The sequence below is a fragment of the Notothenia rossii genome (assembly GCF_949606895.1).
Source record: "Notothenia rossii genome assembly, chromosome: 4".
NCBI lineage: Eukaryota > Metazoa > Chordata > Actinopteri > Perciformes > Nototheniidae > Notothenia > Notothenia rossii.
Window position 1 is genome coordinate 57,442,244 of NC_136902.1, and position 25,189 is coordinate 57,467,432.

General features: G+C 42.3%; 2 protein-coding genes across 5 annotated transcripts in view; both read right to left on the minus strand.

Annotated features, from left to right (window-relative positions):
* The window catches only part of caln1 (calneuron 1), a 274,355-nt gene that overhangs the window by 19,135 nt on the left and 230,031 nt on the right, over nt 1-25,189 (minus strand). The window lies entirely within an intron of this gene.
* On the minus strand, nt 208-10,241 carry LOC307037033 (uncharacterized protein). Its single transcript, XM_079677743.1, has 2 exons — nt 529-10,241; nt 208-308 (listed from the first exon to the last, which is right to left on the minus strand). Exon 1 carries the CDS (start codon nt 4,238-4,240, stop codon nt 2,672-2,674), a length of 1,569 nt encoding a protein of 522 aa, XP_079533869.1. The 5' UTR covers nt 4,241-10,241; the 3' UTR covers nt 208-308; nt 529-2,671.

The following is a 25,189-nucleotide window of genomic DNA, read 5'->3' on the forward strand; positions in this document are numbered from 1 at the left end:
AGTCATTTTTTCCAAATAATTACCAATATTTCACAAATTCTTCATGTAAACTTAAGAGCACAGCTGTATGTTGAGTGTCAGCTTTGCTTGGTTCATCTTACTGGGTGGGGGGGGGGGGCAGCTACATGGATGTCGGTGCAGTCCACAATCATTTTGCAGTTGAAAGCAGAATGAATTTATTATTGACTCAGAATGAAGCACAACTTCATGTCATACAGTACATTGACTTTATTTGTAATTGTGTAAAAACATATGAGCATTGATTAGCAAGGAGGACCTGCAGGAACAGAGAACGGTGATGGATGGAGCTGGGGAGAGAGAAGAATAAAGAAAACAGATCAACTTTATTATCGGATATTAAAAATTCAATTTCAAAACAAGTTGCCACTCCTACAGTTTTCTAGTATGTAAAGATGATTTCACATGACCTATGCAAAATATCACACTCAATACATGTGTGTCTCTGGGGGGTGCATTGTGCCTTTGATGTATATAAATAATATACCATAACCAAATACTATTACGTACAGTGGAAATCAGGTTGCCAGAGCAGGTCTGTCCAGTGTGCATGTTCCTCAGGGTCTCAGCAGTTACAGGTGAGGTAAAGACAATAAAAGAGAAACAGGTCAGTAACAACACTTTAAAGTAACAACACTGAATAATTATCTCTTTTAATAATGTTCTCTCAGTAATCACTCAACTACTGTCTTTCCAACAAACAGATTGACTCACTCTCACTGTCATCACAATGACACATGTCCAGAAGAATGTCACGCAAAGCTCCCTGCCTGCCTGCCTTCCGTCGACTCTCCCTGAACTGCTTCCTTAGCACCCGGTGGAGGGCGCAGCAGGCCACTCTTCAAATGTTTCACGAAATACTTACCATGATGACTAATCTTACTGTTTAACATTTTGGTGTACTTCATGTAATAAAATAATAACTTAATGGTAAGGCTACTAAAAATGACAAGGCTAAGTAATGTAATGCTAACTAACGTGCTCGCTACTCGTCGCTACTAGCTAGGTAGCTAACTTGACTATGTTCCATGCACAACATGTATATTACCTATGATATTACCTGATATGTCTGATCCAGCGACTCCTGGTCCTTTCATAAGACGGGAAGCGATAGAACGAGCAAGTGGTATGATCACTTTTGTGATTACAACATGGTACAAAGCACACAGGCATCTTGTAAAAGTGAATTTATTGGAGCAATCTCTTATATTTATTGGAGGGAATAAATCAGTTATGAAATCTTCTTCTTCGCTTCAATTACGAGTCGCAACCACTTGGAGCATTATCGCCTGTGACATCACATGCGCGACCCAGAATGGGATTTGGGATTTGTAGTCTTTGTAGTCGCGTATTTTTCATAGTCTTATATTTCAACAGTATTACGACAAAATGCGACTTTTTTGACATGGAAATGATTGTTTAAGATTGACAAACATCATATGTGTAGTTCGTGGCACAATTCAAACGGGATCAAAAGATACGTTTTCTCTCTCCATTGAATTCAATGTATAATTTTTCGCTTCCGGGGTCCCATGGACCGGAAGTAGATGGGCGTGACTTCGCCTCTCTATTGGCAGGGTTGTTGGGGTAAATGTTTTGTTCTCATTTAATGAGTGGACCTCCTCATCCATGGCTTTTACCCACTCTTTTGAGTTAGCCGACCTCATAGCCTCCCCAAAAGTCTTTGGGGAACACCATATACCGCTCTGTAGCAGTAGTCTACAGTGGTATGAACCCCATCACTATCACTGTCTTCATCTACGAAGTCATCTAAGTGACTAGGTTTCCTCCTTTCTCTAGTTGGATACCTCCTAGTCTCAGGTTCATCACCTGTCACACTCTGTTGTGTTTGGTTATGGCCATTTGGCCTCATAACTGCACCTGGACCACCACTATGTGTACTTCTACTCCGCACACTTGGCTCTTGAGCATTCTCCGCTCTCCTATTGACATCTTGCGTGGTCTCGCTAGTCCTAGGCTGTCTCATATGGCCATAGCCATCATTTGGGTCTGTCTCTCCTGTCTGTGTCTGTTTCTCTACAGCTGCCCTGCTCACAAACTTCACTAGCCTGTGTTTGTGTACTTTATTAGTATCTGGATTATATACCAAATACGCCGGGCTGTTTTTGTCATATCCCACAAAACACCCCTGGTCACACCTGGAATCCAGTTTACCCTTATCCTGTTTGTACATGTAGCATACAGACCCACATTTCTGCATGTTAGATACATTAGCCTTCTTGCCTGTCAGCAGCTGGTAAGGGGTCTGCCCTGTACGCCTATTAAAGCATCTGTTACGTACCACCGCTGCTGTTTGTATTGCATAGTGCCATAGCTGTTTTGGTAGCTTGCTTTCAACTAGCATGCACCTGCCCATCTCAAATAGAGTACGCCAACCCCTCTCAGCAGTCCCGTTCTGGTGCGGGGAATACGGAGCTGACGTTTCATGTCTGATTTTATTTTTCCTCATCAGTGTTTGGAAATCATTGCATGTATACTCCGTTCCGTTATCTGATCGCATGCACATCACTTTCCCATAAGGGGATATATCTGCTAGGAACTTTTCCGTAGCTTGTACTGTGTCGCTTTTCTTTTTCAGAAAATATACGACCACTGCGCTCGAGTAATCGTCAGTGAACGACAGCGCATATTTTTAACCATCTGCTGACTGTGTGGCTACAGGACCTGCTAGGTCTGTGTGCACCATCTGTAAGGGACCCTCTGCTCTGGTATCAGGGTTTCTATTTCTCGTTTGGGCAAACTTTCCTTGAATACACACCTCACACTCATGTTCGGGCCTAACTGCTTTGCCCTTGATCTGCATACCCTCAACCACATTCTGCAACTTAAGAACATCGTCATAATTACAGTGGCCTAATATCTCATGCCATGTCTGAATGTCATGACATGCATTACAAGTGTCATTAGACTCACCCTCAGTATGCAGATAGTACAATTTTCCATAAACATGAATGTCAAATCTGGTACCGTCTCTGGTTATCAGTGCGTCTTCCTCTTCTTTAAAGACAACCATGGCCCCACTGGTAGTCGCCGCCTTTACCGAGAAGATGTTCTGGGGGTACGACGGTATGAATAAAGCGTCTCTCAGCGTCGCCTTGTGTCGCCGTCCTCCGCTGTCGATTAGGGAAACCTCAGCATTTCCCCTTCTCTGAGCGACCCTGCTGCATCGGGTGCCGTCTGCCAACTCGACGCTGTGCTTTTCTGGTCTGAACGCGCTGTCGAAATCTTTGAACTGGGTCACGTCGGTGATGATATGTGATGTGGCTCCCGTGTCCACCATCAGGCCCTTCTCCTGGATGCCGCTCGCCGGCTGCTGCTCCCCGTCCCTCATCTTGAACGCGAAGTCGGCGCCGTCATCATCTTCTGTGATTTTACACGCTCCATCCCTTTTGTCCTTACCGTCCTTATCCTTACGCCTACATGTGGCGTCTTTGTGTGTGTCGCTTCTGCATCGACTACACCATGTCTTCTGTCGACAGTCTTTCGCTCGGTGACCTTTGGTGCCACACTTGAAGCACACCATCTCTGTGTCTTCTTTGTACCGGTCACGTGCGTTTGTCTTGGCGGGTCGCCGCCCGGTTCTCCCCTGGGTCTTCATCACACTGTCGCCCAACTCAGCTGCATTTGTCTTCTCTGTTTCTTCAAAACTTCGTAGCTTAGTCTTGAATTCAGCAAATGTGATATTATCATTTGTATGTGCCACATGTATTGCGAATGGCTTAAAACTCCCAGGCAGTCTTTTTAAGACCATAGCTACTAGTAGACCATCTCCCAACGTCTCACCTGCATTTCGCAGTGCTGTGATGGCTGTTTCTGCTCTGATGATGTAGTCCATAATACTTTCGTCGCCCGCTTTCTGGAGCGATGTAAGCATGGTGTACAGGTTAATTATCCGGGGTTTTCCCTTCCCGGCATAATACTCTCTTAATATGTTTAGAGCCTTTCTTCCATCGTCGGCAGCATCCCTCATAACTAATGAGAGGCTCTTGTCGTCCAACAGTTGAATCATCTCGGCATACGCGTCGGCATTTTTCTTGTCGTCTGCCGCTCTTTCCGCTTCAGTCCTCGGTTCTCCCAGGACCGTGTGTTTTAGTCCAATTAAATGGAAATGTCCCAACATTTTGGTCTCCCAAATCTCATATTTGGTCTCATCTCCGTCGAACGCCAGTCGAGGCAACCTGCTTGTTCCTCGTTGATCCATGATGCTAGCTTGCTCTCCTTGCTAGCTTAGCAACCCGTTAGCACGCTGTTTGTTGCGACTACTACACGGTGGAAACCGACAAACTTTTCTTCCGAACGACTCCTGGGCCCATAACCTGTTAAGTTACGCTTAGTTCTGCAGCTTAACGTTGCATTCGGAGAAAAACACGGAGATGTAATCCATTTAGCCAAGCCTGGCATATTTTATTATAAGGGCTGTACGCATCACTCTCACGGGGACAGCCTCCACTGGAATGAACTGGTTCCACACACACGTGGCAATCAAGAGCTGTGATTAGCCTATAGGAGGCAGGCATGCATCCTATACCCCTTGTCCTTGCGCCTCACTGTGGCACAAGCACAACATTGCACATCACATGGAACAGTACAGTACCACATACAAGTGAGGACATATATCCCATCAAATCTCAACAATAAACATAAATGATCGTGGTGAAGATGATGATTAAATTAGGATTCAAAATCGAGAGCCGGGCTGCATTTCCTCCCGTTCGTTTTTTTAGACTAAACAACATTAAGTTCCACTGTACATCCAGTGTACCGTACAGTATCTGACTTTATTTCACATGAGCTCCAGTGTGGAACCCCACTGCACCCCCTGGTGGATCAATGATTCATTGCAGCTGGCTTCATTATAATTACATTTATTTATCACGGGGGCGGTCTCAAGTCAAGCTGGAGGTTTTCCCTTGAGCGAGGGCAGATCACGTACCAATCACGGCCCTTGCGTTCCAAACTGTCTGAAATTAAGTGCTACATCTGTAAGTGAACTAAACAACCGGACCCTGGTCCGCTAAAATAGGTGGTCTCGGAGCGCTTGCTTGCGAATTCTGGAGCGGTTCATTGCTGGTGTGAACGCAGTCCGCACCAAAACATAGGAAGCGTAGTATTTACGTGTCACAAGAACGCGGATATCTTCAAAATCTTTAGCGAAAGAGTCTTTCAAGACATCCGCGGTTGTTTAGTTAAAGAGTGAAGCAGAATGAAGTGTTGAACAGTGTTGTGTAAAGTAAAAATGCTCCGTCAACTACATAAAAGTAAGAACACCTGTCGTCGGTGAAACGCCCCTCCTTACTGCAGAACGTCTCTCATTATATGTGTTTTTATGTTTTTTAACGGACGTTGTCTGATTATATAATCATATGCGCGGGCCGCTAGTGTCTGTTGATCTCCAGATTAACAGCAGCATGAGAATAACCTGCCGAAAGTGCCAATGCTCCATGGCGGAGGCTTCGGTAGAAATTGCAGGGATTTGCGTTTTTATCGACTTAATGTCTGACCAATGGTTGAACAGCATTTCCGTTCACATGACTAGTGTTTAAAGTTTATAGTCCGTTTGAGTTTTTCCTGTGTAAACGCAAACCAAACCTTCTGAAAATCAAACAATATAACAAACTGTGGTCTTGTGTGCACCATAAAAAACGGACTATTAGGTGTGAATGCACCCTTAGACCCCGTTTACACAAGGACGAAACGGATTGTATCCGCATAGTTTCCGCATAGTTTCTCTCGCGTATAGCCCTTTCGTTTACACAAGGCCGTAACGGAACGGCGGAAACGGACCCGCAAACGATAACGGGTCCGAAGGTCAGGTGGATAGATCTGCAACGGAACACTATGGGGGGGGGGCAAACGGCTCCGTGTGTACGACCTATACGATCATTTCCCGATAGATGAAGCCATAGCCCCCCCTCTCCCCACCTCTGCTGCTCACTGCTGTAGCATGGCTAGTAGCTACTGTCAGTAGCTACTGCTAGAGCTATTGCTACTGACCATGCTAAAGATGTTAGTACACAATCTACAGCTCGACCATGCTACAGATGTTAGTGCAAAAACCTACGGCTCCTCTACCACAACCATCAGCAACAAGTGGACATGGAGAATTACATGTTGCTAAATCCACCGCGGGGCATAAACAGAAGGGCAACCATGCTCTGGGATCTTCTTCGCTGCTTTAGGTGTATTTTTGCGGCGGCAGCAGCCAGTGGCGGAGCGGGGGGGGGGGGGGGGGGGGGGGTGGCTGCCCTATCCTGGCCGCCCTATTGGCCAACCCAAGCACCCTCACCACGAGGGCCCAAACAATTTTAGAACATTAAGAATCATCGTTCATCAACAATTAACATTAATATAACGTTATATTGATAATGTACTCACTAAACTTACAATTAATTTAACTTATTTTCTTCCAAAAGTTAATTATCCAAAGCCTCTGTACACCCCCTTCTATTTACATGTAATGGTTTGGTCCCACCTCCAAAAGGTGCAGCACCGTCGGCACTTTCTAGCAAAGAGTCAGAGCATGTGAGGAGCAGGGATGCTAGTAGCCTACTTACGCGTGTAACATGTCTCAAAAAAGAAAAGAAAGGAGAGAAAGACAAGAGAGAGGGACTAAAGGGCGACAGTATGTCACCCAGTTTTTCAAAAGAAAAGGTGGGTGTGGTCCATGAGTGGTGGAAATGTGTCTGTTAGCTAGGCGTAGTCCATTGTAAATAATAGTTGTTATATTTTTGTTGTTACTAAGCTTACATTAAGTTCTGTTAATATATATAAAGAAAATGCAGAGGTTTTTAATTTCACTGCTCTTTTAGCTGACATTTCATAAATGCCGGTACATTTTTAGCAGCTATTCATACTAAATCAGTTGTCCCTCCTCCTGGTGCCAGGACCAACAGATCCATATTTAGGCTCAGCAGCCCTGTCCCCCCATAATGCTGAACCTGAACCAGCTTTTCTCCCGACTGAAGGAGGTGAGCAGCATTGTGTTGAATGACATGCCACTTAACATATCTGAAGGGAGACTGGAATACAATCAGTGGCGGCCGGCCCATAGGGGCGCTAGGGGCGCCGCCCCCCCTCTTCCCACATCTTTGATTGTCATTAAAAATTAAAATAAATTAAAAAATATATTTCCAAAAAATATATATTTTTTATTTTTATTTTTGTTTTTAAAGAACAAGGTAAATATTATATAGTTGGTATCAGTAAAATGTATAATCTACAATAAAATGTCGTTTAAAATTGTTTTACGATGTCTAAAGTTACTGATAAGTCACATGTTTCCTGCCTGGCCGCAGCGTGTATCATTACCCTCTCTCGTCCGGGCGGTAGAAAGGAGCCCTCAGCCAGAGCAGCTGCAGCCAACAAGCTGACTGTTGCTATCTGTAAACTATGCCGCCGAAACATAATTTTAGCCAATCAGCGTCGTCAGATCTGATGCTCAAAGGGCGCCCTTTCAGCGCCCTGGCCTGTGTGTCTGTGAGTTGTTTAGACTCGTATCCAAGGTGACGCTACAGTAGGGAATGGCTGCGTCAGGTAGACTCCGGTGCTAGTGGATCGCCGGAGCTGTAGATTAACATTTGCATGCTTATTGTAGTTGTAAGGGCAATGCCTGTGGCACCATGGAGCATATGTGTGGGCTGGACCTGTATTTTACAGGAAAGGAGTGATCAGAGGGTCGAGTTGTCGATTCTTGTTCAGTTTTCATCTTCCTCACCCTCTCAGACTTTGAGTTGCGTGCGCTGCTAAAGAGACGCGCTACCATGGAAACCAAACAATGGTGTAGCTGTATTAAAGTCCGAGTGGAAACAGTCGTGAGTAAATCTGATTTTGTCAGAAATCGGGAGAAATGCGGGAGTCTCCCGCGAAAATCGGGAGGGTTGGCAAGTATGAGTGACACACGCACGCACGCACGCACGCACGCACGCACACACACACACACACACACACACACACACACACACACACACACACATGTTTTTGTCACCATTTCCATAGCCCCACCAAAAATATTTTCCACCAGCCGCCACTGAATACAATATATATATATATATCAAAACAAAAAGCTAACATCCTAATTTAAATTACACATTTCAAACAAAGTATTTTCTCACATATTTAAGTTTTATTTATTTGGATTTATGCATTCGTGTTGAGAATGTTCCATTCAAAAATGTAATTATTAAAATGGCATTTACACCATAAAAGATGACTATTGAGATCTATTGTCAGGAATGTTAGTCATATATCAAATAGCAGCAGAATGTTGCACGTCTGCACAGTGTTATATTTTCACAACTCAGTGTCAGTAAATATTGTGCAGTTAGTATTGGACTACAAGATAGATGCAAGTCTGTACAGGTAGAGTTATTTAAAGCATAAATGAGTCGGTTGGGTTCTGGAGGTGTGGTTACAGCAATTGTGCTTGGTTGGCGTGGCCTGGGCCTGGTGGTGGGGCCCAATGTGATATATTTTCATGGGGCCCAAAATCCTGTATGTACTACAGCATTTCCAGCGGGTCGAGCAGTCTCGTGTGAACGGACGCGTTAAATGAATCGAATGCGTGTGAGCAGAAGACTTTTTTGAAAACGCATACGGTGCGTAAACGCAAACGTTCCCTTGTAAATGGGGTCTAAAGCTCATTTTAATTTGTTTCTTCATATATTTATAACTACAAAGTAGGCAATAATCAAGCAATGACTGAATATACTGTTTGCATATATAATTTCACAACTGAAAAAGGCTTGAATATGATTGACAGTGAACATGTCAGTGATGCATTCAGATGAATTGCTAATTGAGCCATTCAACACAAAGATGTACTGCATAGTGTCATTCTCCACTGTGGCTTGGACCACAGGAAATACACTAGAGGTGTGATGTCACATCAGTGTTGCCAGGCGACACTGACAGCTCTGCTCTGGATACCATCTGAATGAGCAGCGGGAGCCTGTGCAGTGATCAGAGAGGGACACTGAGCGTCACAGCTCTCAGGAGAGGACTGAGTGTACCGCACACATCAGACAGGAAGACCAAAGCTTAGTCTGAAAGATTTACCATACACTGCGTCATTGGCCTGTTTGAACTATGGAGTAGTAAATTAACAAAATGTAGATACTGTTAATTCCTTATTTGAATTCACACATAACGTTTATTTACTTGTTAAGATGAGTCCTATCCACTAAAACATGTATTGTTAATCTCTAGAAGATGCTTTCAATTGTCTGAAAAATGAAACTGAAGATTCTTCATGAAGGCTTTAATGAGCAGTCTTTGTTTAGTGCTGATTCACTTGTGGTCCATTTGAATGTGTTTTTTGGTGCTATAGAATTGCAATCAGTTTTATTTAGAGGTGTTTTTAATGTTTCCACAATTACATTACATTTAAGTATGAAGAGTTGAGACTAAATATCAGTAATTGTGGGAAAAAGTGGGGGAAAGCAGTATCATCTTAATGCTAAAATGTTTACAGACAAAATAACTTGAGTGCAATTAAACGAAATAGATATTCAAGTAGAGACAAAGATTTACACAACCAGACTTGGGGAGTAACAGAGCTAATGTAAAGGGATTATGTAATTACATTACCAAAAAAAGGAACTTTACTCCTATAAAGAAATGACTTGCATGATTACAATGTCACAATACATTTTCAAATGGAAATGTATTCTTCACTTATTTTGTATACAATAGATTGATGCCTTATCTGTTGGACAACTTAAAAAAAATTGAGAAAACTAAAAGCAGCATTTTTAAGCTGTTCTGCTCTGTAGGCTAATACTTTAAGTGTGAATACGCCTACTGCCTGAATCTGCATTATGGTTTTCACTTTCTTTGATTCATTTGTTCTGTTTTTAATTCAGCAGGTGAACCTATTTGTTCATAAAATAGTGTGTGTGAGCTTAACTGTGTGTATTAAACTAAAACGGAGCATTTTCTGATTGCTGGTGTATTACTGCCTGCATATGCTGAATGAAAGTAGGTTTTCCTATCAATCAAATCTCTGAGCAGAGGACACATTTCTGAACCTAAACATGTTGTTCACACAAATTGTTCTGTTGTCTTACATAATAGACTTAATTAAAAAACATCTTATTGATATTTATTTTCTCTTTTATTTATGTGCATTGCATTTAGTATGCAGGTAATCCAAAAGCAGAAAGTAATGACGTTACATTACATTTCTATTGTGATACTTAGATTAGGTTTCTAATGACATTGTGTTACAGGTAACTAGTAACTTTAATTGTTACTGAATACATTTTTAAAGCACCCCTCCCAACCCGGCACACAACAGCATGCTCTCTCTGCTATAGTTTTTCTGGTTTGATCTGCCTCCCCCCCAGCCGGTACCTCCCCTCTCCTCCCCCCTGCAGTGGGTTGTCGGACTGCCAGCGGCTGAAATTATTTTACAGGGTCGAGGTATTAGAGACGCTGGGCCAATGAACCGCAGCTACATGGCTCACACTCTCACACACTCTATTTTTAACTCTCAAGAAGCACTAAAGAAAGTAAAAATGCCTCTTGCCTGCTCCAGAGTAAGTGCACTGTGGAAAGTGAGACGTCTACATCTTACTTGGCCAAAGCATCAAGGCAGTGTCATAAACTGGCAAACTCTCAGTGACAAATACTATTCAGACTCTCACACCATGTAAAACGTGATGGGACTGGATTTTGAGCCAAATGGATTATCTGAGAGTGAGCCATTGACAGAAATGGTTGATAATTAAGAGAGTAAAAAGCCTTTCTTTCTTTCTTACTTTTTTTCTTCACTCAATTTCATCCTGCAGGATTATAGTTAATTTGCTTCATTAGTTTTGCTGTTGTTATGAAACTACACTAACAATTACCCATATGCTGAGCCATTTCATTCTTTATTAACACCTACATCTTCTTTTTTTGTAAATAAATCCAAACTACATGATAAATGATTACGCAACTGATTTATGTCTCAACTGTTTTAACAAAGTAAAAAGCCAATGAGAATGCAGGTCCAGCAGCTCCGTAGACGGGATATTCTACAGACTAGTCAGACTCAAGTTGACAGAGAGGTATCTGCTGCTGAACGGTAAATACATAACCCAGATATAACAGTAATAACGATGTAATAATGATGTATTGTTGTCAAATCAAAACAGTGAAAATGTACACTCTGGCCTAAAGTTGTAGGTGTGTCACTGACATCTGGAGACTGACACTGAAGAACTCCCGACTTGGTTACAGAAATAATTAAACCAGTGCAAAGTGCCTTTAGGTAACTGTTGAAGAGCAAAGCAAATTTTACAAAGTTCATTTTGCATCATTAATTGTGCTTCTGCTGAGAAACAACACAAACATCTTCCCATATACTGAGCCATGTAGCCCCTTCATTATGACAAACTATATGACAAAATAAGATGCAACTGATTTAAATTTAAACTATTTTAATAAAGTATTATAATTGTGTGTCTTTTCCAATACTACAGCAGCTAGTTTCCAGTATCGAGCTGTTGGAGTCAGAGTTGAACGGGGTGGGAGCAGTGTGGAGCTGCCAGCTGTGAGGGTGGAGGAGGGCTGTGGTCCAGACAGAAGTTTTCAGTCCAGTCATCTGAATGCTGTCAGCCTCATAAAACCCCTCCAGCCGCCCAAACGTACTACACCTCTCACTGCCAAGTATCCACAGAGAATTTTCTTCAGTGGTCCACTGTGGTCGTGAAGGAAATGAGCTGTACACTGGTTTCCTGCTGACTTACAGCTGTCCACCTTCCCCTGTGCTGTAAATCAGTTGACCAGTAGGGGAAATAAAAGTCATGTTACTTGATAAGCAATATTCGAGCCATCAACTACCGGTTTGATGATGAAATGCTTCTGGGGGCAAGAGCTCCGGAAACTATAAGACCACAAATGGAAACCAGAAGGCTTTGGATACCAACATCTTATATACCAAATCTCCTTCCTGCATCACCACTCGACTGTTAATCAAGTTTAGACCACTCCCCTACCCATTTATAAACTCCGCCCTTCCAGGCCTGTCACTCCCTTCTTTACCTTAAAGATTGCAGACTGAACAGAGGAAACAATGTGAGTTTGCATATGGATTTGAACTTCTATGTACTACCACTTGTCAGAATATTTTCAGTTTAAAAGTTAACATATTTGTATACCTGTTATGCTATATCTATGCTAGACCAACTGATTGACCGAAGGGGAGCAATTTAATACCGTGGATGCATCACTGATGTAAGCCAAATTGAAAACCTTATAGATGATTATAATTTTGATGATGTGATAAGAACCTTAATATATTCTAAATATTATTTTGTAGAGAAAATAATGTTTAAAATTAATGCTGTCAAAATTATCGCGTTAACGGCGGTAATTAATTTTTTGAATTAAGTGCGTTAAAATATTTAACGCATTTAACGCATGCGCAGAATGGCCCGTCCCATACATCCCACCAGTGGCAGCGCTGGGGTAGGCTACAGCCATTCCAAGAAATGGCTTAGTATAGCCCCACCATGAAAAATTGTGTTAAAGTAAGCAAAATAAAGTCTGCCAACTCGCGCCGAGTAAATTGCACAGACAGCAGTTAGTACGATTGATTTCAGTAGCCACTTGTCAGGAAATACCGAAGACTAGAAACAGTTTTGAAAACCTTTGTCACGTAGTGATCGTCTTTTCAATAGAACATCTTTGCTAATGTCTTCTGGCCAATCAGAATCAAGATAATGGCGTGGTGTTGTTGCAGGAAGTCCTGACGGAGAATACTTTTTCTGTAGTAGGCTACATCTATACATCGATACAACATTACGTGTTGATAGAAATCAACACGTAATGAAATAAGACCCCACGGTTTGATGATTGATAGGTGTGTGGGCTGTCTTTCATTTTGACACACAGAACAATGTTATAATAAACATATACTGTATGTTAAATGGATATATCCTATGGGCTCAGAACAGCCTCATAATACACACATGCACACAGAAGGATTCACACTTGTATTTCATGATCCGCAAAAGGATTCACACTTGTATTTCCGGATCCACACTTGTGTTTTCAATGCACACACAAATGTGTTCCGTTTCATATACTATACATGTAAATAAAATCCAAATACAGAAAAAAGTTTTAAATGTGTATTTTTTATCCACACATATTTGTTTTCCGTTTGAAACCTCTGAACCTGCAAACACAAACCTCTTTCTGTGCATGGATCGCTGTGCATTCGTGTGTGGGTTTTTTGAGACTCCCCTGACGGTCAGCCGATTCGTACTTGTAATTTTTTCTATGTGTAGCCAATCAGATGTCTCCTCAATTCTAAGCCAATCACATGAGCGCGCCCCCACGAGAGGGTAGATTTCTTGCGTTCATGACGTAGCGCTTCATGTACGCATTTTGCGCAGTCCGGAGCTGACAGGTCCATGGAGCCTGCCTGCAGGCGCTAATCTCAGGACACCTCCACTCTCAGTCCATTGCCACTTTCCGAACAGGAAATGCACGCAAATACAAGCCTTTATACAAAAACGGCAGGCAAAACCATTTTAAATGTGTGTTTCCTGTATAATAATAATTATAGCCTATTTCATTTATTTTATATAGGCGCCTTTCAAGGCTCTCAAGGTCGCCATACAAACACATACAAAACAAGATATACATAACACCAGCATAAGAGACATAAACAAGACAATGCTGTATATAACGCAACTGTATGGCGAATACAGCTGCTTTATTTATGTCTGTATGAAGTTGTTGTGAGTGTGGAGGGAGCAGCTACAGGTTAGCTTAGCCCAGTGGTTCTCAAACGTTTTCTGTCAGGCCCCCCTTTGGAGAAAAAAAAAAGTCGGGCCCCCCCCAACACAAATAGTCAGGCTCAGTGGCGGCGAAAGAGATTTATTTTGGGGGTGCTGTGGGGTAGCTTGACGTTTTATAGAGGGTGCTCAAACATTTAGGGTTTCCCATTAATGTACCGGTCGCTACAGTGGAATGTTCTACTGCAACAATCCCCACGCATATACACAGTGTACCTGCGACTGTTACAATGAAGGCTCGATAATCAGCTCACGGCATATAGGTGTAAGCAGGGTTAAAGTGCTATTTTTATAGGTGGTGTGTGGACCTCACATAGGGGGGTCCGGGGGCAAGCTCTCCCGGGAAGATTTTTAAATATTGAAGTTAAAAGCATCAATCTGGTGCACTTTGAGAGCAAAATGAAGAGATCTATGGATACATCTCTCAACACAGAACTGTAAACAGATTTACTATTTCTTTATGGATATTTTACAAATCACTCCCCTTTTAAACTTTATTCATTTTTTAATGTCATATAGTATTTCATACCTGTTTTTAATTTATTCTCTTATTTTTGTATAACTATAATGATCATATAAACGTGTGCCTCGGAAATAATTGTTTACATTAATGGTGACCAAAACGTTTGACACCCACTGAGATAACACTGAGAGAGTCCTTTAGCTCACTGAGTCTCTCAGTCTGACAGGAGAGGACTCTCCTCCACTTTGTTGTTGAAAAAAATCCTTATATCCGTTAGCGTAGCTCGCTAGTACCAGAAGCTAACATCAACGATCTCCGGTACCGGTGCGCTCTCACTCTCTCGCGCACGCACACAAAATGGCTCGTTCCACACACACACAGAGCCGAGCTTTAATGAAACACAGAGACCCAGACGTAATAGTACTGTATCATATTATTTTCGAATCAATAATTTTTCAAAATATGATTTTTTTTAATATCTTTTTATTTTTTTAAATAAGCATTTTTCCTCCTGGTCTCTCGCGCTCCCCCTGTCATGCCTCTGCGCCCCCCTGGAGGGGGAGCGCCCCACACTTTGAGAACCACTGGCTTAGCCTAATTGATCAGTGCACTACGAAACCAGTGCTAGACAGTGAACTGTCAACGGGGGGGAGCCCCGCCGGTCATTATGCTTAGACTGGAGGAGACATCTGATTGGCTATAGATGAGAGAAATTACAAGTACGAATCGGCTGACCGTCAGGGGAGTCTCAAAAAACCACAGCGATCCATTCACAGAAAGCGGTTTCTGTTTGCAGGTTCAGGTGATTTAAATGGAAAACAAATATGTGTGGATCAAAAATACATATGTAAAACTTTTTTCTTTGTTTGGATTTTATTTACATGTATATTAAACAGAACACATTTGTGTGTGCATTTAAAAACACAAGTGTGGATCCGGAAATACAAGTGTGAATCCTTCTGTGTGCATGTGTGTATTATGAGACTGTTCTGAACCCATAATATCCTCCTTCTTTCATTTATCTTTCCATTCCCACAACAATATACATAAAGAAATGGCATATTTTGGACATAATTCGAATGGTGATTAATCATGATTAATTCATTTTTAAACTGTGATTAATCTGATTAAAAATTGTAATCGTTCGACAGCCCTATTTAAAATATATTAAGGGTCTTATCACATCATCAAAATGATGACCATCCACAAATTAGGAACTGTAAATCACCATCCACAATGGGCCTCTTGATTAAGATACAATATCACACCAGACAAGAACCACACCCCAGTCATCTATAACTTTATTAACTACTTTCTAAATGTACTGGTGGCAGCTCATTAACAGATAAACAAAAATACTGTTGACTATGAACAAACATTAAAATCAGATTGTGAATAGTATTTATTGTCTCTACTGGGACATGTCTCCATGCTTTAATGTTCAAAAAGCTCTTTATTTTTCTCTCACTGCCTGTGCTGCAGCACCTCTTTTCTCTTTTCAGTTGTAAAACTTACTAATTAACAACCTCTCCTGCTCTAGAGATGATGTTGCTGCACTGAGACGAGCAAAAGCAATAATGTATTTTTATGTGCATATATGTCAACAAATGCTTAACCTATGCAGGAGGATATAAAAAAAAGCATTCACAAAAACAACATATTGCTAAGATAGGGGCCCTAATGTATGCTTCTGTAATGGCAGCTGTGACATTCATGGATCAAAGTCCACACCAGGCGCTCCCTGGACAGCTGCTCCTCCAGCATGTGTGCAATCTGTTCACTGATGAATCTGTGCCTGGTGAACTTCTCTGAATCAGTGCTTACAGTCTTAATGCAGTTATTTTTCAGCTCCACACCATATCGACTCAAGTGAGAGGTGAAGCAGATGGAAATCAAGGGGCCTTGTATGCTAACACACCAGTAAGCTAAAGCTGTAGGCACCAGAGTAGCATGATGAATTGTGCTCAGCTTTAAATGCACTGTGACACAACATATTGATTCCTCCATGACTAAGCACATTTGGGTGTCCCTGTGTGGTAGGACGTTCAGTGGACCTTGAGGCTGAGGGATGTGATAACTCTGTGTGATGCTGCGGTGCCCAGTCTTCATCATAAACACAACAGCAACATCATGCTGTCATCACTCCACAACAGTTTTAAGACTCTTATTAAGTGTGTGTGCATTCTCAGTATCAGCCAAGTTATTTCCTTCCAGGATAGCACAGATTTACAGGCAGGTAGAGTTTGGCAAAAAGGCCATTAAAGATGGTTCGGACTGAATATCTACTTTTCTAACAGAATAAATATACAGCATATTGGAGGAAAAGAACACGTTCAACGGAATTTCCCCAATTCATTATTAATAGTCTTCTAAAAACGTCTGAGAAGGACGGATAACAAAATAGTTTTGAAACCTGCATGACCATGCTGCCTTCAGGGTATGTGGGAAGAGAGAATGTCATGACTCAGCCATTCCTGTCCAACAACATCATCTCTGACCCAAACCATGTTCTGAACAGCGAATATGAACTGCTACCATCTAATCGGAGATACAGGGTCCCACCATTCAATAAAGTCAGACTGAAGCATCCTTTGTACATCAGTCAATCCTCACAGTAAACACAGAGCTAAATCCCAGATCAAATGCACGCTGAAGGTTCTTTGAGCAGCTTTTCTCTCACTGATTGTGCTGTTGTGTTAAATGTTTGTTGTTTGTGTTTCATGTATTTTTGTCTGGATATTTGTCTGTTGATTTTGGACATGGAGCTGCTGTGACGCAAGTAAAATGTCAGACTTGATCTGACAAATAAAGTAATATCGTATCGTATCGTATCCTACACCCCACATTCATGGACAACATGCATTATTTAGGCTGCATTCAGATTATCAGTCCAGGTACACATTATCAGTCAAGGTACAGACACATTGAAATGCGTCAACTAAGACTTTTTCAGAATAATGTCTATATTAGCACATTTGTTTCAACAATGCATTATGCGGTTCTGAAAAGTCAACAAAAAATAAGCTTGGGCTAAAGGATCCAGACTGATTTCCACATTATTGAAATTTCCTTAATGATCAATCTGCTTGACAAGGAGGCATCCAATGGGGGATCATTAACATACGACAGAAAGAAGAGGGGGAGCGTTTTGAAGCGTCAGGGAGAGTTACGGCCCGTCCACACAGCAGCGTTAAAAATATCTTCCAACGCTTCTGCCCATTGACTTTGAATGGGGTGACGTCACTTTGCCTCGCTTTTCGCCGAACTGGATTGTGGGGAAGAAAAACGAAGATTTCCAGGATTTCCAGGATTTTCAGGATTCAAAAGTTGAGCAATGTTCAACTTTTGAAGCTGAGGTGGAAGCGTCAGCCAATCAAATCCCGTTTATGCAAATGTGACAGTACAAGCGCTAGCCAATCAAACCGCGTGCAAGCTGGGAGAGCCAGACCGCAGTTCATTTTCTATATTCCTGAAAATGGAGGAGAAATTAGTTATTGCGGTAGCAAATCACCAGGTTCTTTATGACCAGTCGCTAATAACTTACCGGGATACAAACCGGAGGAACCAGGCATGGAGGGAGGTGGCAGAGACAGTGGGTGAAACTGGTAGGTTTTCGACTGTTTGGGGAGTTTATATCCAGTTTACTTCGTTTAAACATTGCTAGCAAGCAGTATCTTTAGCCAGCATGGAATGTAGCATACAATAGCACCATAGACATTAATCTCATACATTTTCATCATAGCCCTTCCCGCTGACACTTTACCTTTGCCACATCATAGACTATATGCATCATATTAATGCACACAATGTCAATATCTTTCCGCACATATTCTGAGTGGAGAAGAACCGGGGTTTTTTGCTTTGTATGTCGGGGGCGGGATATTCATGTGATTGCTTGTTGGTCGCGTTGCTCGCAAAACATCCCCAAGCTTTCAGACACGCCCACCTCCAAGATTTTCAAGATTTTTTTAACACTGCTGAGTAGACGGGCCGTAAATGTATGAAGGTGGTGAGGTTTTCTGTACGCATCTCTTGGCTGCTGCTTAAAGCAACAAGCATCTGCTCAGTTTCTGCCGAACAGATGCTTGTTAACACTGTGTCCTGCACATATGCTGTTAATACAGAACTGCCTGGACTGTATACTGAGCACAGTGACACATCGCTTCCTATGAGGTTTTATTTTCTAAACAACTGTAAACGTTTTATGTACATTTAAATGCTAAAGTCTTGGGTTGTGGTCTAATAGTCTGTTTTTCTTAGGAAGGTTCTATCATGGTGAAATGACCCGGAAGTACCAACCATGATGAGAGCTGTTTGAATTCTCTAGAGATGATAGGAACGCGGCCTTGACTTCTTCCAGTCAAAGCTTCCAGTCGATCCTAAGCTAAAGGAGACAGTAAACTATCTCCTTTAGCTTAGGATCCACTAAACCATCTTTTACAAAAGGAAAGGACATAATGTCGTCCCACAATTCCTTTCGGCCAGAAAATTTGAAGTGAAGCCCCACGGAATTAACGGAAAGAGCCAATCATCATTGACAAACGCAGATCATGTGAGATACTTACTTACTAATCTTCCAACAATATATTAAAGCAAAAGGCAAACTATGAACGTTATGATAGTAAAAGTAAAATCATCAAATAAAGACTACAGAAAATAGAAGTTGCCCCACAGCGCACATCAATAACATCTTTCGTCATATACTGACTTCGCACAGTGTAATCGTAACCCTGTTCTTAATCCTGTCCCATTTTTCCTTTATCCTGTGACCAGTTGCTTCGCCTGGCCTGGGCGACGGGGTTTTTTCTGTAGCCCCGGACAATTCTCCCTCAATAATATCACCTGGGGTGCACATAACTGGTACGCAGGTACGCATGCGCGGCAAAAATCTGAATTGCACTTTGTGTCACTACGCGCCTTTGCGTGTTTCTTGTCAACACTCAATGGAGTAAACTAGCCTATAGACATTTTAAACATTTACAAAGACATTAAGCAGCTACATTGCAGTTTCGCTCCATGCATTCTGTGCCCCGCACACACACTGGAGAACTGCGCAAAATCAGCTGATCACAACGTTCACGCTCTGTAGTCAAGCTGCTGCAGTTTTATTTACAACAAAGTGGAGTAAAACACACAGCTGCAAACTTACTCAGGGTGTTAATGGAACAGTTTGAAATCAGAGAAGTACTCAGATATACTCTGTTACAGTAAAAGTCCTGCATTCAAAATGTTACTCAAGTAAAATTAGAAAAGTATTATCAAAATATAGTGAAAGTACCGACAGTAAAAGTATTCATTGTGCAGATTGGTCCATTTCAGAATAATATATATGATGATATGTTTTATAATGATCGATCATAAAAGTGTTATCACAGCTGGTAAAGGTGCAGCTAGTCTGAATGACTTTGTATACTGCAGGGTAGCTTGTGAAATTACTCCAGGTGGAACTAAAGTCTGATTTAACACTTGATTATATTTCACATCATTAATCCAGATCTGTAAAGTAACTAAAAGTATTAAATACATTTAGTGGAGTACAAGTACACAATTTACCTCTGAACTGTAGTGGAGTAGAAGAACAAAGTAGCATCAAAGTCAAGTACAAATATCTCAAAATTGTACTTAAGTACAACTTGAATAAGTGTACTTAGTAACTTCCCACATCTGAAATCAGATATGACTTCAAGTCATGTGATCATTTCTTAGTATTTGATCCTTCAACTTGGCCTCAGGAAATGCAAGGAGTTAACAGTTTTGGCAACGAGTTTTGGAGAAAGCAAATCGGAGGCTTAAAAAGAGACAGGGAGGTGCATCTTCATCATCTTCATCATCTAGCATGCAAGAAGTGCAGTGTTTCCCCTAGGTTTACTGCCTTCGAAAGGAGCTTCTCGGGTACCCCCCCCCTAACAATTTTTTTGTTATCCTCTGGAGCAGAGAGGAGGTGGATTATTGTTATTGTTGTTATCGTACAGTAACAAAGTATTTGTACATTAAAAAGTAATAAAGTACAGTGTTACACTGTAGGTTACTTTATTACTTTTATTCAAACTGTATTCCCTTCTTATCATGTACCCTACACTTCTTCCTTTCATTGATACATTTAAATCACCTGACTACAGCATATAATATACCTGCTTCTGCAACCCTGTGCTGCTGCTGCTTCTCTCTGCCTCATCCTCTATTGCTGCAGGCAGCTGAGCTCCACCTCATCTGATCTCTGATATGAAAGCAATCGTGTTATGATCATATTGAGCTATTGGTGTGAGTCTAACATTAAAGAGCCTGTCGCACGAGTTTCCCCCATCATCCAAACCCATAAATTTGAGTAAATATTGTCCCCTTGAAAACCGTTACTGAACTGATTTTGGATATTTGTACTTTGATAACCATTAATCTGCCCTTCAATGTTGACAATTTTCTAGATCTTCTCGGGATTCTTCAAGTCCCGCCAAATTATGTGTGACGTCATTGCGGGCACAGCGCTCCAGCTGCACCGTTCAGGATCCCAGCATCTGCATGTAAACGCACGATGGGGCACACAGCAGCAAGCTCAGACAGCGATGACAGTTTAATTTTGAACGTGTCTGAGAGCTCATATGAGGCTGAAGGATCGGTTTATGTTGTGTCTGTTAGAAGTTTAGGAATTAGGTGCGTCAATATGGGCGATCATACGGTCATGTAGCCAGTGGTGGACTGGGACTAAAAATCAGCCCGGGACTCTCGACCGGCCCACTTCGGTACCACTAGTAAATTGTCAACGGGGGGAGTGGGGGATGTGCTAGTGACTTATCCGACCGGCCCACTTCGGAACCGGCCCATCGGGATTCGTCCCGATGGCCAGTCCGCCACTGCACCCAGCCCAGCCCACGTAAACTGTCAACGGGGGGAGCCTCGCTGCGGGGAAACGGTGGACCTAGTGTCCCGATCGGAGTGGGAATAATAATAGTAATAATAATCCGTGCATTTTATCCATTAATTTCCCCAACATTGTGGTAAAAAAAAAACACACGTTTAATCCATGTTGGTGTACTACTACAACCAGTGGTGTAGTGGGGATGTTTTTACTGGGTGAACGGGGTGGTGGGTGGACGGGAGACACTATGGACGCGCTCGTGAACTGTCAACGGGGGGGGCTTGGGGACCTCTGTGTCGCCTGTCAGCGCAACTTACATGATGCCGTTTAGACAATATAATAATAAAGGGCGGTGCCGGCTGTCAGCGAACCGATCCGGCCTTTCTGCACGACTATCACTCAAATGCGGGACATTGTCTCAATGTGTGGGACGCGGGACAAATAATAAAAATGCTGTGTGTGCAGTCCCGCACAGTGCGGGACACCTGGTCACCCTACACACACAGTTCTGCCCCTCACACACACACGCTTCAAATCAAGTTGCATAATTGCTTGAGCTACGTTTTTATTATAGTTACTGTGAAATATGCCTATTATGTTTTCGTCATTATTACAACAAACACACACTTGCAACTGATAACACTGGCAATGATTTTAGATGTATTAGACTATTAAAAAAAGAAATCATGCTTCAAATAAGTGGGGGTACGGTGTACCCCCGCGTCCAACGCCCACTACACCGCTGACTGCAACTACAAAAAGCTAAGGTTTGTTTTCTCATCAGGAAATGCAGACCGGCTCAAACAATTTTTTTTTTTTTAAATTTCAAAATCTTTTTATTGCCTTTTTGACAGACATCGCAGTTGCAATACATTAGGTACACACGTAGAGAAGATGGTCTGTAGGAAGACTAAATAGTTACCCCACCCCCCCACCCTTGCTCACCCTCACCCCTATGGGCTATGATCACATTATAAACAAGACATCAATCAAAAAGTTACAAAACAACAACATAAAAAAAATAATAATAAAAAAAGTAAAAGGGGATAAAAATGACATGAAATACGAAGACCAATAACTGAAAATTACATAAAAATACAGATGCTTCTTCATGTTATTAGTCAGTAAAAATAAATACCAGGGAAATAATGGTACTGCAAGTTACATGAGGAAACAGAGAAGACAAACAAAGCAATGGTCGATATATTAGGTAGATAAGGAAAGGGGGAAGTGAAGGTCTCTTCCCCCCCCCCCCCCCACCGGGTTCATTCACAACTCATCAGCATCAGGGTTGATTGTCAGGTCATTGATTAGCAGTAGTAAGGGAGTCCAGGTCTTATGAAAGAGTGTCAGGGATCCTTGAAGTGAAAATCGTATCTTTTCGAGATTAATACACTGTAATAGTTCCTGTATCCACCTGTGATGTGTGGGCGGGGAAACGTGCTTCCACTTCAGAAGAATGGAACGCCTGGCCAGCAGGGTTGTGAAGGCGATGACCCGCTGGGTCGTGGTGGGCATGTTCTGTGTTGGGGGGATGCCGAACAAGGCAGTTAGAGGGTTAAGGGGTATGGGTGTGTTAAGGGCCTGTTCAAGGGTTTTGAAAATACTAGACCAGAATGCATTCAGGCTGGGGCATGACCAAAACATATGCGTGTGATTGGCAGGAGATTGCTTGCATCTGTTACAGGCATCGCTTCTAAGAGGAAATATTTTGGCTAGTTTAGCATTGGTAAAGTGAGCCCTGTGGAGCACCTTACACTGCATTAGACCGTGCCTAGCACAGATAGATGAGGTTTGCACCAAACGAAGAATGTCCCTCCACTTACTGTCAGATATGTCTACACCCAACTCACCCTCCCAGGACTCTTTTACAGATGTAGTAGAGGCTAGGTCAAAGGAGGCAAGTTTTCCATAAATAGTAGATACCAGCCTTTTTTGGTCACAATCAAGGGTGAGAAACTGGTCAATTCCTGACTCAGGGGGGCGGTTGGGAAAATGGGGAAATTGCTTTTGAGCAAAATGTCTAATTTGGAAGAAGCGGAAAAGATGACTATTTGGCAGGTGATATTTGGCTGACAAGGATGCAAAGTCAGAGAAAACCCCATCCTTGTAAAGATTACTGATTGTGACAAGCCCGTTACCAGCCCACATACGGAAGGTGGGGTCCGAGCAGGATGGGGAGAATGAGTGATTATTTAGTATTGGAGCTAGGATTGAGGCTCTGTGTAAGCCATGTTGCCTTCTGAATTGAAGCCAAATCTTAATAGTACTGGTAACAATTGGGTTGACTGAGATTTTGTGCGTCATTACGGGAAGTTGGGAGCAAATCACAGAGTGTAAGGAGCTAGAGGAGGAGGAGATCTCCATGTGAACCCATGGTGGGCTGGAGTTAGGAGTCTTGGGGCCAATCCAGTAAAGGAGTCGGTTAATATTAGAGGCCCAGTAGTAGTGACGGAAGTTCGGGAGTGCCAAGCCACCCTCCGACTTGGGGAGCTGAAGAATTGATTTTTTAAGACGGGCGGGTTTATCATCCCAAATGAACGCATTTAGTTGACTGTCAAGACTGGTGAAAAAAGATTTATTGATGTAAATTGGGATATGCTGGAAGAGATATAAGAATTTCGGCAGAATTACCATTTTAATAAGATTGACACGGCCAACAAGGGATAAGGGAAGGGAAGAGCACCTAGATAGATCCGATTTGCATTTAGCTAAGAGTGGTTGAACATTTTTGGGAAACAGATCTTTAAAGGAGCTGGTGATGGACATCCCCAAGTATCTGAAGCCATCTGATGCAATATTAAAGGGAAAAGCGGTTGGGGGGAGTGTCTTCGCCAGTTGGTTTACAAAAAATAGTTCGCTCTTTTGGAGATTTAATTTGTAGCCCGATAAACGACCAAACTGCACAAGGATTGACAATAAAGGAGGGAGAGAGGACACAGGATTGGAGACGTATAGGAGAAGGTCATCCGCGTAAAGGGAAAGTTTGTGAACTATACCATGACGAGTGATGCCCTCAAACCCATTATGGCCTCTGAGCCATATAGCTAGAGGCTCGATGGCTAAATTAAACAATAGGGGAGAAAGCGGGCAGCCCTGGCGTGTCCCACGTTGGAGAGGTAAAGCAGACGATTGAATGCCATTTGTGTTTACCGATGCAGAAGGTGAGGCATATAAAAGCTTAATCCAAGAAATACATTTTGAGTCAAAGCCAAATTTTTCTAAAATGAAGAACAAGTAGCTCCACTCCACCCTATCAAAAGCTTTTTCCGCATCGAGTGAAACTATGACTTCGGGGACATTGGACGGGGGCGAGAAAATAACATTAAGTATCCTCCTGGTGTTGAAGAAAGAGTGTCTCCCTATCATAAAGCCTGTTTGGTCAAGCGGAACTATAGAAGGTATCACGAGTTGGAGGCGGAGGGACAAAATCTTAGCCAGTATTTTACAATCAACATTTAGGAGAGAAATTGGTCTGTAGCTGCCACAGAGAGTAGGATCTTTATCCTTCTTCAATAGTAGAGAGATGGATGCCATGGACAGGGTTTGAGGTAATCTGCCTTCTTTAAGGGAATCATTATACATCCTTGCTAGAATTGGGGCCAAAAGAGACGAATATGCCTTGTAGAATTCGACTGTGAAGCCGTCCGGACCAGGGGATTTCCCATTTTGCATAGATTTGATGGCTTCCTGTATCTCTAAAGTGGAAATGGGGTCCCCCATTCCGCCTGCGTTAACTACGTCAATTTGGGGGAAAGTTAAGGAGTCAAGAGGATTTGGGTTTATTGTGCCAATTGTGGGGCATTCAGAAGTGTACAAATTATTATAAAATTCAAAGAAAGACTTGTTTATTTCAATCGGGTCAGAGACTAAATTGCCTTCGGGCGACTTTACTTTGGGGATTAATCTGGAAGCGTTAACTGCCCGAGCCTGTTGAGCCAGAAGCCTCCCAGCCTTGTCCCCCTGTTCAAAAAAGCGCTGCTTAGTTTGCCTCAGTTGTCTCTCCACTACGCTCGTCATTAAAAGGTCATGTTCCAAATGTAATAA